We start from the raw sequence: 16666 nt of genomic DNA on the forward strand, positions 1-16666 counted from the left end.
TCCAGGTAGGTCCTTTTTAATTTAATTAAAATGAAGAGAGTACTTGAAGACCAGGCCCTCAAAACTGCCACCACGCTCATGGTCTACAGGGCTGTAGTAATACCCGCCCTCCTGTATGACTCAGAATCATGGACCATGTACAGCAGACACCTCAAGTCGCTGGAGAAATACTACCAGCGATGTCTCCGCAAGATCCTACAAATCCCCTGGGAGGACAGACGCACCAATATTAGCGTCCTCGACCAGGCCAACATCCCCAGCATTGAAGCACTGACCACACTCTATCAGCTCCGCTGGGCAGGGCCACATTGTTTGCATGCCTGACACAAGACTCTCAAAGCAAGCGCTTTACTCGGAACTCCTTCAGAGCAAGCGAGCCAAAGGAGGGCAGAGGAACCGTTACAAGGACACCCTCAAAGCCTCCCTGATAAAGTGCAACATCCCCACTGACACCTGGGAGTCCCTGGCCAATGACCAGTCTGCCCTAAATGGAGGAAGTGCATCCGGGAGGGCGCTGAGCACCTCGAGTCTCGTCGCCGACAGCATGCAGAAACCAAGCGCAGGCAGCGGAAGGAGCGTGCGGCAAACCAATCCCACTCACCCTTACCCTCACCGACTATCTGTCCCACCTGTGACAGGGACTGTGGCTCTCGTATTGGACTGTACAGCCACCTAAGAATTCATGTTAAGAGTGGAAGCAAGTCTGTCTCGATTCCGAGGGACTGCCTATGATGATGATGATTTTAATTTGCAGAGCCTGCAGCTTATAGCATTTGGCTCCGTTCCCATGGACTTTAATGACAAATATTGGCTATGAGGACAACTCTCTGCTGAATGTTCAACAGCCTGTTTGTAAAGATGGGAGTGGCCCAGGTGAACTGATGGACAGAAAATCCTAGTCCATCAAGGGGGGCTGCTGTATAAGCAGACTTCTTTGGGAAAACAATGTCTCGAGAAGTCGACTCCCAACTGGTGAATTATAGGCGGTCCCTCGAAACGAGGATGACTTGCTTCCCCGCCAAAAAAGGCTTGCGTTCACAGGTGTTTCAATAAAGGACCCGAACTACATCCTCAGTGGCAAGGGTTACCCAAGATGACTGGAGACTAGCTCTGCTGCACGGACCTAGTGCGCACACATTGCAGTGTGGGCTGGCTCGTGCTGCCCCTGGGCCCTTGGCCCCGAACTCGTGCCTCCCCTGGGCCCCGATCACATCACTCTACCGTCTCTCGCCACTCCTTCGCCCTGATCTCGCCGCTCCTGCTGTACCTGCCCACGCTCCAATCACCGACCTGGACCTTGCTGACGTCACTCTTCACTGCCGTCGCCCTCCTGTACCAGCTCACGCTGCTCCCTGTAGTGGCATGCCTGCACGCCGCTCCCGAGGCCTCCAGACTGCTCCTTTTATGGCGTCTTCATCTACTTGTTTCTGTCAATACCCAAGAGCCCTGAGGGGTCGGATTGGAGCAGTGCTAGAATTGGTTGAAATACTTAAGAAAAGGCCAGCTCGACTCATAAAGGGCCACGGAAAATAGGCCAAATCGTGCATTGAATGGAATTTAATGTTTGTGCGATATGGATGAAGGACTAGCGAGACGCATGGTCAAGTCTGCTGATGACACTAAGTTAGGTGGCACAGTAAATAGTGCAGATGGGAGCAGGAAGTTGCAAAGGGACATTGATTGATTGAGTGAGTGGCTCAAGCTGTGGCAGATGCAGTTCAATGTGGGGAAGTGCGAGGCTGCCCACTTTGGACCCAGGAAAGATCGGTGTATTGTCTAAATGGCGAGGAGCTGGGACCTGTGGGGGAGCAGAGCGATTCAGGGGTCCAAGTCGAGCGATCACTAAAAGCTCGTGAACAGGGTCAAAAATCGTTAACGGCTAATGGAACGTTGGCCTTTATCGCGAGGGCTGGAATACAAAGAGGAGGAAGGGATGCTTCAGCTGCGCAGAGCTCTGGTCAGACCCCGTGGGGAGTAACTGCGTCCAGTTCCAGGCCACGCCCCTCGGGGAGGATATATCTGCCTCGGAGGGGGAGCGGGACAGATTCCCCAGAATGATACCCGGGGGGGGGAGGGGGGAGGGGGGGGGGGGGCGGGGGGTGAAAGGGTTAAATCCCGAGGACAGGCCGCACAGACTGGACTTGTGTTTCCTCGAGTGTAGAAGATTAAGGGACGATCTGATCGAGGTGATTAAGATGATTGAAGGATTCGATCGGGTGGATCGAGAGAGAAACTGTTTCCTCTGGTGGGGGGCAGCCCAGAACAAGGGGGCCTCGCCTTAAAATTAGAGCCAGGCCGTTCAGGGGTGATGTGAGGAAGCACAAAGGGCCGTGGGAATCTGGAACTCCTCTTCCCCAAATAGCTGGTGAGGCCGGGGGTCAATTGAAAATGTCAAAACTTGTGATTGATAGAGTTTTGTTGGGTGAGGGTATTGAGGCTTACAGAACCAAGGCGGGTAGGTGGAGTTAAGATATAGATCAGTACACCATCTGATTGAATGGCGGAACAGGCTCGAAGGGGCTCACTGGCTTCCTCCGTGTGTAGAAAACTATGTGGGGCTCTCGGTGGCAGCGACAGCAAGAGCATAGAGTGGGCCACAGGGATACCGTGCATGCTGCAAGAAATGCAGCGTATATTGAGGTACACACTAGGCACTGACAATCTATCTTTTTGTCCTCCCTTTCAGGCTACTGTTACAGGAGTAACGGCTGTTCACAATCGAGAGCAACTCTGGCAGGCCAACGAGGGCATGATTGCAAGGCTTCAGGCCCACATGAGGGGTTATCTCGTCCGACAGGATCTGTGTGCTCGCAAACACTTCCTCCAGCGACAACTGCCAGCCATTGTTAAGATACAGGTACAGTGCATCTGTTTTTTCTTACTTCCTACCGCCTCCTCCCACAAAAATCTATGCTGTCACTCCAAGTGCAGTACTGAGGGAGCGCTGCACCGCACTGTCGGAGGGGCAGTACTGAGGGAGCGCCGCACTGTCGGAGGGACAGTACTGAGGGAGCGCTGCACTGTTGGACGTTTTTCGGATGAGACATTAAACCCAGAAGTCCCGTCTGCCCACTCGGGTGGATGTAAAAGATTCCAAGGCAATATATCGAAGAAGGGCAGGGGGAGTTCTCCTCTGTGTCCTGGGGCCAATATTTATCCCTCAATCAACATCACGAAAGACAGATTATCTGGGTCATTATCACATTGCTGTTTGTGGGACCTTGCTGTGCGCAAATTGGCTGCCACATTTTCTACATTACAACAGTGACTACATTCTAAAAGTACTTCATTGGCATAAAGAGCTTTGGGACATCCTGAGGTCGTGAAAGGCGCTATAGAAATGCAAGTCTTTTTCATTCTTGACCATGGAAGCTGTGGCATCAGTACACCAACATGCTCCTGTAATTCACAGGCAATAAATGGCCCTTGCCGATGTCGCTCACATCCGAATAAATATTATTTTATATATATATTATATATTTTCCCTTTCCTCTTCCCGCTTGATTTTAATTTTCAAATGTTAAAGCTGAACAATTTTATAAATCGTACTCGTGCAATGGAGAGAAAAATAGTCGCTTATTTTTATTTTGCAGTCACACTGGAGAGGGTACAGACAGTGGAGAGATTACCAGAAGCGGCTTTATTACCTTCGAGACAACACAGATGCTATAATTAAGGTACAGATCACTTCATTGTGGCCTCCTTGTATCATGTAATATCAATTATAAGAACATAAGAAATAGGAGCAGGAGTAGGTCATACGGCCCCTCGAGCCTGCTCCGCCATTCAATAATATCATGGCTGATCTGATCATGAACTGAGCTCCACTTCCCTGCCCGCTCCCCATAACCCTTTATCCCCTTATCGTTTAAGAAACTGTCTATCTCTGTCTCAAATTTATTCAATGTCCCAGCTTCCGCAGCTCTCTGAGGCAGTGAATTCCACAGATTTACAACCCTCAGAAGAAATTCCTCCTCATCTCAGTTTTAAATGGGCAGCCCCTTATTTTAAGATCATGTCCTCTAGTTCTAGTCTTCCCTATCAGTGGAAACTTCCTCTCTGCATCCACCTTGTCAAACCCCCTCATAATCTTACATGTTTCGATAAGATCACCTCTCATTCTTCTGAATTCCAATGAGTAGAGGCTCAATCTTTCCTCATAAGTCAACCCCTCATCCCCGGAATCAACCTAGTGAACCTTCTCTGAACTGCCTCCAAAGCAAGTATATCCTTTCGTAAATATGGAAACCAAAACTGCACGCAGTACTCCAGATGTGGCCTCACCAATACCCTGTATAGCTGTAGCAAGACTTCCCTAATGAAGAAAGTGTGGTATAAAGAACGTGATAAATATTTGAAGATCCTTCAGTGGCCTGTTGGAATTTTATTCAATTGAGCAGCTGAGCCCCACAGACCAGGTCGGAACCTGTCTGTGCACTGGCCTCTGCCCCGTGGGTTTGCGGGGGGGGGGATTTGTGGGGGGGTGCGAGGGAAGTGGAATCAATGGCCCTCGTTCCTGCTCACTGGAAACTGCGTGAGTGTCTACGCTCGCAAGAGGTGTCAAAACACAACATTTCAGCAGGATCTGTGGAGAGAAACAGAGTTAACGTTTCGGGTCTGAGCCTTCGTCAGAACTGGAAAAGTTCGAGGTGTAACAGATTCTTGGGGGGCAGTGAAAGGGGGGAGGAAAGAACTAAAGGGAAGGTCTGTGATAGAATGGAAGACAGGAGAGATTAGAGAGACAAGAGAGAATGATGGGCAAGAATGAGATGGTAATGGCACAAGTTAGGAAACAAAAGATGAGTCTAGATAGGGTCTTGTAGGGTGTTTGTTTTTTTCACTCTACTCTTGATTCTTAGATCTCGGAACTTATAGTGGGAAAAGGACAACACGTGACACACAATTTTAGGCTTAACCCAGTGTTCATTTTATTACGCAATGAATAAAAACGACTATAAACTATAAGACTAGACTGCTGAGAGAAATTTGACTTTAGAGTTACAATCAGCGGCCCTGGCCGTTCTCTTCACTGCCTGTTCCTTTCGTGTCCTTCTGTCTCTTCCTCCTGCTAAGGATAAGGGGTAAGCCATTTAGGACCGAGATGAGGAGAAACTTCTTCACTCAGAGAATTGTGAACCTGTGGAATTCTCTGCCCAAGGAAGCAGTTGAGGCCTAGCTCATTGAATGTATTCAAATCACAGATAGATAGATTTTTAACCAAGAAGGGAATTAAGGGTTACAGGGAGCGGGAGGGTAAGTGGAGCTGAGTCCACGGCCAGATCAGCCATGATCTTTTTGAATGGTGGAGCAGGCTCGAGGGGCTAGATGGCCTACTCCTGTTCCTAATTCTTATGTTCTTATGTTCTACCGCAGAAAGTTGTTGAGGCCAGTTCGTTAGATATATTCAGAAGGAAGTTAGATGTGGCCCTTGTGGCTAAAGGGATCAAGGGGTATGGAGAGAAAGCAGGAATGGGGTACTGAGGGAATGATCAGCCATGATCATATTGAATGGTGGTGCAGGCTCGATGGGCTGAATGGCTTCCTCCTGCACCTATTTTCTATGTTTCTGTGTTCTCTGCTCCTTGTTGCCTGTCTGTCCATATTTATCGAGGTTTTGAATAAGTTTTTCCACTGTGACGAGATTCGATTTAACGATCCAGTCCACCTGATTTGTATGCAAAAGATATTTCCATATGCTGAAATGCTGTTAGCCCAAAAATTTGCACCGTGTGTGGGGGGGGTCCTTTGTTGTTACAGACTTGACTTCTCCAAATGGCTGTTTCCCCACCCTGGTCAATCGAATTTGGGGCTTCGGGTAACATTCCATTGTTGTTGGGCATGAAATCAGTTTTTTTTTGTTCCTGTTCCTTAATTGTCCGATTTAATTCCAAAGCTTGTATCAATTTTATTAGTTCATGGTCTGTTTTTTTTCTGAAGATTAGTAACCTTACAGTTTGAATGGCAGAATCATCACTAGCTGCCATGGGAAAGAGGAAAAAAAAGAGTGGGAAGGGGGGGTTTGTAAAAAATAAAAGAGAGGAAAGGGAGCAGAATAGTAAGGAGGAGGAACTGAGGGAAATCCTTATTAGCCGGGAAATTGTGTTGGGGAAATTGATGGGATTGAAGGCCGATAAATCCCCAGGGCCTGATGGACTGCATCCCAGAGTACTTAAGGAGGTGGCCTTGGAAATAGTGGATGCATTGACAGTCATTTTCCAACATTCCATTGACTCTGGATCAGTTCCTATGGAGTGGAGGGTAGCCAATGTAACCCCACTTTTTAAAAAAGGAGGGAGAGAGAAAACAGGGAATTATAGACCGGTCAGCCTGACATCGGTAGTGGGTAAAATGATGGAATCAATTATTAAGGATGTCATAGCAGTGCATTTGGAAAGAGATGACATGATAGGTCCAAGTCAGCATGGATTTGTGAAAGGGAAATCATGCTTGACAAATCTTCTGGAATTTTTTGAGGATGTTTCCAGTAGAGTGGACAAGGGAGAACCAGTTGATGTGGTGTATTTGGACTTTCAGAAGGCGTTCAACAAGGTCCCACACAAGAGATTGATGTGCAAAGTTGGAGCACATGCGATTGGGGGTAGTATGCTGACATGGATTGAGAACTGGTTGTCAGACAGGAAGCAAAGAGTCGGAGTAAATGGGTACTTTTCAGAATGGCAGGCAGTGACTAGTGGGGTACCGCAAGGTTCTGTGCTGGGGCCCCAGTTGTTTACACTGTACATTAATGATTTAGATGAGGGGATTAAATGTAGTATCTCCAAATTTGCGGATGACACTAAGTTGGGTGGCAGTGTGAGCTGCGAGGAGGATGCTGTGAGGCTGCAAAGCGACTTGGATAGGTTAGGTGAGTGGGCAAATGCATGGCAGATGAAGTATAATGTGGATAAATGTGAGGTTATCCACTTTGGTGGTAAAAACAGAGAGACAGACTATTATCTGAATGGTGACAGATTAGGAAAAGGGGAGGTGCAAAGAGACCTGGGTGTCATGGTACATCAGTCATTGAAGGTTGGCATGCAGGTGCAGCAGGCGGTTAAGAAAGCAAATGGCATGTTGGCCTTCATAGCAAGGGGATTTGAGTACAGGGGCAGGGAGGTGTTGCTACAGTTGTACAGGGCCTTGGTGAGGCCACACCTGGAGTATTGTGTACAGTTTTGGTCTCCTAACCTGAGGAAGGACATTCTTGCTATTGAGGGAGTGCAGCGAAGGTTCACCAGACTGATTCCCGGGATGGCGGGACTGACCTATCAAGAAAGACTGGATCAACTGGGCTTGTATTCACTGGAGTTCAGAAGAATGAGAGGGGACCTCATAGAAACATTTAAAATTCTGACGGGGTTAGACAGGTTAGATGCAGGAAGAATGTTCCCAATGTTGGGGAAGTCCAGAACCAGAGGTCACAGTCTAAGGATAAGGGGTAAGCCATTTAGGACCGAGATGCGGAGGAACTTCTTCACCCAGAGAGTGGTGAACCTGTGGAATTCTCTACCACAGAAAGTTGTTGAGGCCAATTCACTAAATATATTCAAAAAGGAGTTAGATGAGGTCCTTACTACTCGGGGGATCAAGGGGTATGGCGAGAAAGCAGGAATGGGGTACTGAAGTTGCATGTTCAGCCATGAACTCATTGAATGGCGGTGCAGGCTAGAAGGGCCGAATGGCATACTCCTGCACCTATTTTCTATGTTTCTATGGCCAGAGGTTATGGTCTGAAATTGTTGAACTCGATGTTGAGTCCAGAAGACTGTAAAGGGCCGAAACGAAAGATGAGGTGCTGTTCCTCGAGCTTGCGTTGAGCTTTGTTGGAACAATGTAGGAGGCCGAGGACGGAGAGGTCAGAGTGGGAGTGGAGAGGGGAATTAAAGTGACAGGCGACCGGAAGCTCGGGGGTCACGCTCACGGACTGAACGGAGGTGTTCCACAAAGCGGTCACCCCAATCTGCACTTGTGCCTCCCAGTGTAGAGGAGATGTGCTGGAATGTGACCACTGCCCGCCAACGTTCCCTTTAAGTTGTGTGACCGCGCAGCGCTCTGGAGGTCCCGTGCAGCTGGTGAGCCGGCTCTCGGATAGAAAACCCGCGTACACGCGGAAATTTTCCCCCCCTCCGATGAAAATTGCTGGCCGCGGATCTATACCCCAGCATAGAGAGGTCTGCAGGAGAGGAGGGCGGGCTGGCGAAGGAGGAAAAAAACAACGTTTAAAGCTCAATTTCCTTTACAAAGAGTCAACAGAGAATGGTGAGAGTGCGCAATTCATGTACCGATGAACAGTCCATCGCCAGCTGAGCTTTGAGTGCGTTATTGGGCATTAACCAGACTGCATTAATTGGTCTCAGTTGGTGCTTTTGCATAAATCATCCTGCTGAGATTTGTACTGTTAAAGCACTTTAAGTTTCACCCTTTCGGGGGTTGCATTAGCAGAACAATGAAAACCCTTGAAATGTGTGCGCGCAGAACAACCTGTGTATTTCAAACGAGCTCCCATGAAAACGTCTAAAAAAATAGTTGCAATGCATGCATCTGTGAGTATGCTCACATTCGTTTGGAGGAGGCGGGGGTCCCCGATGGAGTGCACTCTATGCGGGAGACCTCCCTCTATTTATTGGGGACTTGGCCTATAGGGTGATGCACGGCGCAGTCGCGTGCAATAAGTTTTTAAATCAGTTCACGGGCTCCCAGGCCGCCTGCAATTTCTGCGGTCTGGAAGAATCCGTGTTCCACGTGTATGTAGAGTGTGAGAGGTTGCAGCCCCTGTTCCATTATTTGAAGGGGCTGCTCCTTAAATTCTGGTTGCACTTCAGTCCCATGCTCCTGATCTTTGGGCACCCTGTGCTGAGGGGAGCAGGCAGGTCGGAAAGCCTCCTCGTAGGACTGCTCCTGGGCACGGCCAAGGGGGCCATCAGCCGGTCCAGGCAGCCGGGCGGTCGAGGGGGATCATTCAGCCCGACTGCCTGCGCCTCTTCCGTGGTTGCATCCAAGCCAGGGTGTCCCTGGTGATGGAGCACGCGGTGTCCACCAGTACGCTTGCAGCCTCCCACGAGAGGTAAGGACTGGAGTGCATCATCACCCCCGGCAACCAAATTTTAATTTGATTTTAAATGTCTAAATTTGTTTATTGTGCCGGTTTTATTGCCCCCCCCCCCCCCCCCTTTTAGCCAGGGGGCACTTGTATAATTTGTATTTTGGTGCCCTCAAAAAAAAAAACAAAGGAGGCACTTGTTTGAAAGTGTTTGGATTATCCCTCCCCCTTTAATCAGGGGGCACTTGATTTAATGTTTTATTTTGTTCATAACAAAAGAGTTGTGGAACTGTTGAGTTATGAGTGGCCTAAGTCATGTGATGTGCACAAGACTCAATAAAACCCCAGTCAATTGAGTCTGGTCATCCACGATGAGGTGTGCAGTTGTGAGCCTAGTGCGTGAACTGGTAATGTGTAGTGTGATTGTTAAACTTTTGTTAATAATAAACCAACTAGTTCTTAATAGCAATGTGTTGCTATGAATTCTTAATCAAAGAACCCATGAAGCAAATACGTTACAATAGTAATTTGAGAAATGCGTGGCGTGAAGGGCTGAGGCTCAAAGGTTGCCCAGAGTAGGACGTAAATCAGGAGGTACTGGTTTGGTTGACATCAAGCTTTGTTCATGAAGGCAGATCTGAAGGATATCGAGATCGGCTGGGAAAAATGAGAGTTCCAGACGGGCGATGCGACTGATTTGAGATGGAATCTAAGCAGTTATTCCAGGGCACTTTACAAATAAAGAGGCTGCCTGACGAACACTGGGGACATTTATCCCGCAAGAAGTGGCCGTACGAAAGCAAAATACTGCGAAATCTGAAATAAAAACAGAATGCTGGTAATCTCAGCGGGTCAGGCAGCATCTGTAGAGAGAAACAGAGTTAATGTTTCGGGTCAACGACCCTTCATCAGAACTGGCGAATGTTCGAAGTGAACAGATTCTTAAGGAGCACTGAAAGGGGGGGAGGGGAGGATAGAACAAAAGGGGAAGATTGGTGAAGGGGGAAGACAGGAGAGATTCGAGACAACAGGGAAGGTCGGTGAAGGGGGATGACAGGAGAGATTCGAGACAAAAGGGATGATGGGCCAACTTGAGATGGCAATGGCAGAAAGATGAGTTTAGATAGGGTGTGAATGGCGGAATAGTTACCAGCTGTCATGGGAACCACAGAGAGAACAAATACATAAGATCGGGGGTGGGGTTTAAAAAAACAAGGAGGAAAGGGAGCAGAATAGGGGCAGAGGTTATGGTCTGAAATTGTTGAACTCTCTGTTGAGTCCAGAAGGCTGTAAAGGACCTAAACGCGAGCTTGCGTTGAGCTTCGTTGGAACAGTGTAGGAGGCCAAGGACAGTTCTGATGAAGGGTCATCGACCTGAAACGTTAACTCTGTTTCTCTCCACAGAAGTGACCACAGTTCAGTCAGTTTCCACAAAGACCAATGGGGGATATGGGGATCGGGTAGGAAAGTGGCGTTGAGGTAAAAGATAAGCCATGGTCTTATTGAACGGTGGAGCAGGCTCGAGGGACCGAATGGCCGACTCCTGCTCCTAATTCTTGTCTTGTCTTTGAGGCTGGTGCAAGCAACTGGCGTGCAATCTGAAAAATGGCTCCCATGACGCACTGCGGAGGTGGAGGAGCGATCTCCGGGCAGGGCCAAAGAGCAGTGGGACACAATCTATCTGCCTGCATTGTTCCAGAGAGAGGCTAGCCACTTCCCCCAGATTGAGAAAAGATTGGGAGAGTTTCTCCCAGGCCGTAGAGCTTCTGCAACACTTTTTTTCTCATCCAAAGATTTCCTTTTGATGCTAAAGACCTGTCTTAGCATCACATTATACTTCCCCCCCCCCCCCCCCAATTTCCGGCCCATTATTGCATGGGGTCTTGCAAATTTAGTGTGGTCTGTATGAATTTGGGGTACTTTTATTGTTAGCCATGTCTGTCTCCGGTTTTTTTGTTCATTGGTGAGACCACACCTGGAGTACTGCGTACAGTTTTGGTCTCCTTATTTAAGGAGGGATATACTTGCATTGGAGGCAGTTCAGAGAAGGTTCACTCGGTTGGTTCCTGTGATGAAGGGGTTGTCGTATGAAGAAAGGTTGAGCACATTGAGCTCATTGGAGTTTAGAAGAATGAGAGGCGACCTTCTGGAAACGGACAGGATTCTGAGGGGGCTCGACAGGGTAGATGCAGAGAAGATGTTTCCCCTTTTAAGCAATCTAGAATGAGCGGACAAAGTTTCAGAATAAGGGATCGCCCATTTAAAACGAAGATGAGGAGGAATTTCTTCTCTGAGGCTAGTGAACATTTGGAATTTAGTTGCCAGGTATTTTGAACAGAATGACCTCGCAGATAATGATTGACGTAATTGGAGTCTGGAATAAGAATTCCCTCATTTTCAACCTTGCATATTTTATTAGCATCTTTGTATTTTCACAGTAGAGAGCTGTGGAGGCTGGGTCATTGAATATATTTAAGGTGGTGATAGACAGATTTTTAAGTGATAAGGGGGTCAAGGGTCAAGGGTTATGGGGAGTGGGCAGGGAAGTGGAGCTGAGTCCATGATCAGATCAGCCATGATCTTATTGAATGGCGGAGCAGGCCCAAGGGGCCAAATGGCCCACTCCTGCTCCTATTTCTTATGTTCTTATGTAAGCCATGACATCTCAAGGAATGCTCCAGGATAAATAATCTACTCGTATTTTCAAATGGCACTTGATCTTCGGAACAGAGAGGCTGAGGTGGGACCTTATTGAGGTATATAAAATTATGAGGGGCCTGGATAGGAAGGACCCATTTCCCTTAGCAGAGGGGTCAACAACCAGGGGACATAGATTTAGGTAGGAGGTTTAGAGGGGATTTGAGGGGAAATGTCTTCACCCAGATGGTGGTGGGGGTCTGGGGTGGAACTCACTGCCTGAAAGGGTGGTAGAGGCAAAAACCCTCACCACATTTAAAAAGTACCTGGATGTACACTTGAAGTGCTGTAACCTACAGGGCTACGGACCGAGAGCGGGAAAGTGGGATTAGGCCGGGTGGTTCTTTGTCGGCCGGCACGGGACACAATGGGCCTAAATGGCCTCCTTCCGTGCTGTAAATTTCTATGATTCCATGCCACCCAAACACCTCAAAGCATCTCTCACAAATAAGGAGCAGCCCTGAAGGTAAAACACCAGTGACCTCCTCGAAGATTGTTGGATTGAAATTTAAAACCTGTTTCGAAGTTAAAAAGCAAACTTTCATTTCGAAGGCTGCTCTCAGTAGGAGCTGTCCTTTATATGACTCTTCTTATCCATTCAACTACATCGCTGCTCCTGGTCATTGGCTGAGCAATCAGGTGAGGCAAGGTTTGGTTTAATTTCTGTCATTAACTGTTGTCTTTCATTTTTAAATGCATTCCAGATTCAGTCATGGGTGAGAATGTGGCAGGCCAGGCAGAGATATTTAGCAAGGCTGCGACACTTCAGGAACAATGTGAGTGTGACTGAAGAATGTGTATTACTGTGCCTCTGCTTAAAGGACCGGTGGCATTTCATTTGGTGCCGATGGAAAGAGAGACGTCAAATGCTGGAAATAACCGAAGATAATGTTGGAAATTTTACTCCATCGGTTCTGATATAAGGTCGCACCTGAAAAGTTATTTTCCCTTTCAGGTACTGACTGACCGGCTCTGTGCATACAGTGCATTCTTTAATTTTGCTCGAACAGCCGGCCTCCCATCTTCCACCCTCTAAAATTTAGCTCCTGCAAAGTATTCTGACTCGCACCAAGTCCTGTTTGTCCAATGCGGCGCTCCCTCGGCACCTCCCCTCCGACAGCGCGGCGCTCCCTCGGCACCGCCCCTCCGACAGCGCGGCGCTCCCTCGGCACCGCCCCTCCGACAGCGCGGCGCTCCCTCGGCACCGCCCCTCCGACAGCGCGGCGCTCCCTCGGCACCGCCCCTCCGACAGCGCGGCGCTCCCTCGGCACCGCCCCTCCGACAGCGCGGCGCTCCCTCGGCACCGCCCCTCCGACAGCGCGGCGCTCCCTCGGCACCGCCCCTCCGACAGCGCGGCGCTCCCTCGGCACCGCCCCTCCGACAGCGCGGCGCTCCCTCGGCACCGCCCCTCCGACAGCGCGGCGCTCCCTCGGCACCGCCCCTCCGACAGCGCGGCGCTCCCTCGGCACCGCCCCTCCGACAGCGCGGCGCTCCCTCGGCACCGCCCCTCCGACAGCGCGGCGCTCCCTCGGCACCGCCCCTCCGACAGCGCGGCGCTCCCTCGGCACCTCCCCTCCGACAGCGCGGCGCTCCCTCGGCACCGCCCCTCCGACAGCGCGGCGCTCCCTCGGCACCGCCCCTCCGCCAGCGCGGCGCTCCCTTGGCACCGCGGCGCTCCGACAGCGCGGCGCTCCCTCGGCACCAGAACTGGAAGTGTCAACCTAGATTTTGTGCTCTGGAGTTGGGTCTTGAACCCACAACCTGCCGACTCCGAGGCGAGAGTGTTGCTACTGAGCCACAGCTGACACCCAAAAACCACAAACTGTGTTTCATCCACGGCTTGTTTTTAAAGTGGATGCATTACCACACTTGAACCAGTACAATAGTGTTGCGTTAATGTGCTTCTTCGCAATGCACTTAATTCATTGCTTCAAGTTCCCATCCCACTTGCAGCATCAGTGACATGCCTGTACCCACCAGCACTTCGCCATAGTGTTACACAGCAACTTGCTTTTATGCAGCGTCTTTAAAGTAGTAACATGCCCCAAGGCACTTCACACACCGCAGTTGAACGACGAGGTGTTGGGGCAGCTCCAAATGCTCTCTGCAGGCCAATGGCTGCACCAACTTGCAATTATGTCGCGCCTTGAACACGGTAAGAATGTCCCAGGGCGCTTCACAGGAGCACAATGGGACAAAGGACATTTGTGTCTCTTTCAATGTTCAGATCGATCTAGAACACACCTGTAATAAAACAGTGCATCCTCTGACTTGCTGCGAGCAATGCCACACGAGGACTGCTGGGTATGCGCCACTGTCCCAGTTACCCAAATCTTTGCAGGACGGAGCCTTTGCACAAGATATCTCCTCATTTCACAGCCTGATTTACCTTTCGTCTCCTTTTCTTGAGGAATAAAACCACATAGGGGGAGAAATTCGGTCGCGTCTCAGTTGGGGCGATAACACAGGCAGAGCAGTAATTTTAGCGCCTCCTGCCCATATATTTGTTCGAGTCAGGCGAGGAGCTGATGGTGCGGGTGTGGGGGGGGTGCTAAAGAAAGTTCTGTCGCTAGATTTTGCGCCATTGCGCATGTGCCGAACTCCGATTACGATCACCAGACAAGCAGAATCTTCAAGGCGCAGCACAGTTATGGACCCATTAACGTTTTTTAAATCGCTTCTTTCCAACCCGCGCTGTTATGTCTGTCTGTCAGCTGCAAACTCGGAGGCTCACGCACCGTGCTTTGTGCAAACGTTGCACTGACTGTGACCTCCGAGGGAAGCGCTTCCTCGTCCCTTTAAGTCACCATCACCATAGGCAGTCCCTCGAAATCGACTTGCTTCCACTCCAAAAGTGAGTTCTCGGGTAACTGAACAGTCCAATACGGGAATTACAGTCCGTGTCACAGGTGGGACAGACAGTGGTTGGAGGAAAGGGTGGGTGGGGAGTCTGGTTTGCCGCACGCTCTTTCCGCTGCCTGCGCTCGCTTTCTGCACGCTCTCGGCGACGAGACTCGAGATGCTCAGCGCCCTCCCGGCTGCACTTCCTCCACTTAGGGCGGACTGGTCTTTGGCCAGGGACTCGCAGGTGTCAGCGAGGAAGTTGCATTTTATCAAGGAAGCTTTGAGGGTGTCCTTGAAACGTTTCCTCTGGCCCACCAGGGGCTCGCTTGCCGTGTTGGAGTTCCGCATAGAGCGATGACAACTAAAATCGCTGTAGAAATGCCACCAATGATGGCTCCGCAAGATCCTGAAAATCCCCTGGGAGGACAGACGCACCAACGTTAGTGTCCTCGACCAGGCCAACATTCCCAGCATCGAAGCACTCGACCAGCTCCGCTGGGCAGGGCCACATTGTCCGCGTGACCCCGACACAAGACTCCCAAAGCAAGCGCTCTACTCGGAACTCCATCGCGGCAAGCGAGCCCTTTAAGTAGCCGCCATTTAATGCCTCTGGAAGGCTGTGCCGATTTGTTATTCCAGACGTGATTATTGGCGGTTGCTAAATGAGGCGGCCGCACCTAATTTACCGACCGGGGCACAAACGTGGGCGTTGCACCAGGAATACGTCATGATCGGAGCGATCGTCAGCAGCCAGGCGCAAGCGGTTTGCGCCCCTGGTGAGCCTCGAATGAATTTCTGGTCGGGCCGTTAAACACTGCGCTCCCGGTCGCTAACCTCTCACACTCCCATTAACGTCCCGTCTGTCCGCTAACTGAAAATACCAGCTCACTGTTTATTTTGTGATTGATGTGGTGCTGGCTCTACATTCCCATGCTGAAGGTATTGTTGTACAAGACTAAAATGCGGGGGTTCTCGATTATTAACCCGTCCCCATTAGGGTGTGGCTCCACGCCTATCATGGGGACCGGCAGAGGTTCCACTAGACTGCAGTTCCCTGCAAAGCCTGATGACCCAATTTCTTGCAATCCCCCAGATTTCTTCCGTAGTGAAGATCCAGGCGTTTGTCAGAGCAAACAAGGCCAGAGGAGACTACAAGATGTTGGGTAAGTGAATTTAAACCTAGCCATGTTGTGCGGATTACCGACGTTTCTTTGAATTTTGCTAGTGATTTCCTCTCGGTAACCGTTGCCGGCTGAGGATAGGTTTTAATGAAGGCAAAGGTAGCGTTCGGGTTTCCCAATTCATTCCATTTTACTTTGTTCCAATTGCCCCGAGAGCTCCAACAGCTGGAAGCAGCAAATATCTGATCTTCAGAGCGTACAAAATACAATGTCTGCGTTGCTGGGTTGGCCCAGTGTAAGCTGTGGTTCAGTGGGTCATACACTCGCCACTGAATCAGTAGGTTGTAGGTTCAAATCCCACTCCAGGAACTTGAGCACATAATATAGGCTGACACTCTCAGTGCAGTGCTGAGGGAGCGCCGCACTGTCTGAGGGGCAGTGCTGAGGGAGCGCCGCACTGTCTGAGGGGCAGTGCTGAGGGAGCACCGCACTGTCGGAGGGGCAGTGCTGAGGGAGCGCCGCACTGTCTGAGGGGCAGTGCTGAGGGAGCGCCGCACTGTCTGAGGGGCAGTGCTGAGGGAGCACCGCACTGTCGGAGGGGCAGTGCTGAGGGAGCGCCGCACTGTCTGAGGGGCAGTGCTGAGGGAGCGCCGCACTGTCTGAGGGGCAGTGCTGAGGGAGCACCGCACTGTCGGAGGGGCAGTGCTGAGGGAGGGGCAGTACTGAGGCAGCGCCGCACTGTCGGAGGGACCGTACTGAGGGAGCGCCTGAGGGGCAGTACTATGGGAGCGCCGCACTGTCTTCTGGATGAGATGTTAAAACAAGGACCCGTCTGCCCCCTCGGGTAGACGTAAAAGATCCTATGGCAATATTTCAATGAAGAACAGAGGAGTTATCCTCAGGCCAATAATTATCCCTCAATGAACATAACAAAAATGGATGATCTGGGTCCTCTTTGCTGCAC

General features: G+C 50.2%; 1 protein-coding gene across 1 annotated transcript in view; it reads left to right on the forward strand.

Moving 5' to 3' along the window:
* The window catches only part of iqgap3 (IQ motif containing GTPase activating protein 3), a 153352-nt gene that overhangs the window by 74433 nt on the left and 62253 nt on the right, over positions 1-16666 (forward strand). The window contains exons 19-22 of the mRNA XM_070868690.1: positions 2687-2857; positions 3594-3677; positions 12442-12513; positions 15675-15744. Coding sequence (XP_070724791.1) covers positions 2687-2857; positions 3594-3677; positions 12442-12513; positions 15675-15744 — 397 coding nt within the window. The remainder of the gene's footprint in view (positions 1-2686; positions 2858-3593; positions 3678-12441; positions 12514-15674; positions 15745-16666) is intronic.

This window comes from Pristiophorus japonicus, chromosome 30 (genome assembly GCF_044704955.1).
Source record: "Pristiophorus japonicus isolate sPriJap1 chromosome 30, sPriJap1.hap1, whole genome shotgun sequence".
In the NCBI taxonomy this organism is placed as follows: Eukaryota; Metazoa; Chordata; class Chondrichthyes; family Pristiophoridae; genus Pristiophorus; species Pristiophorus japonicus.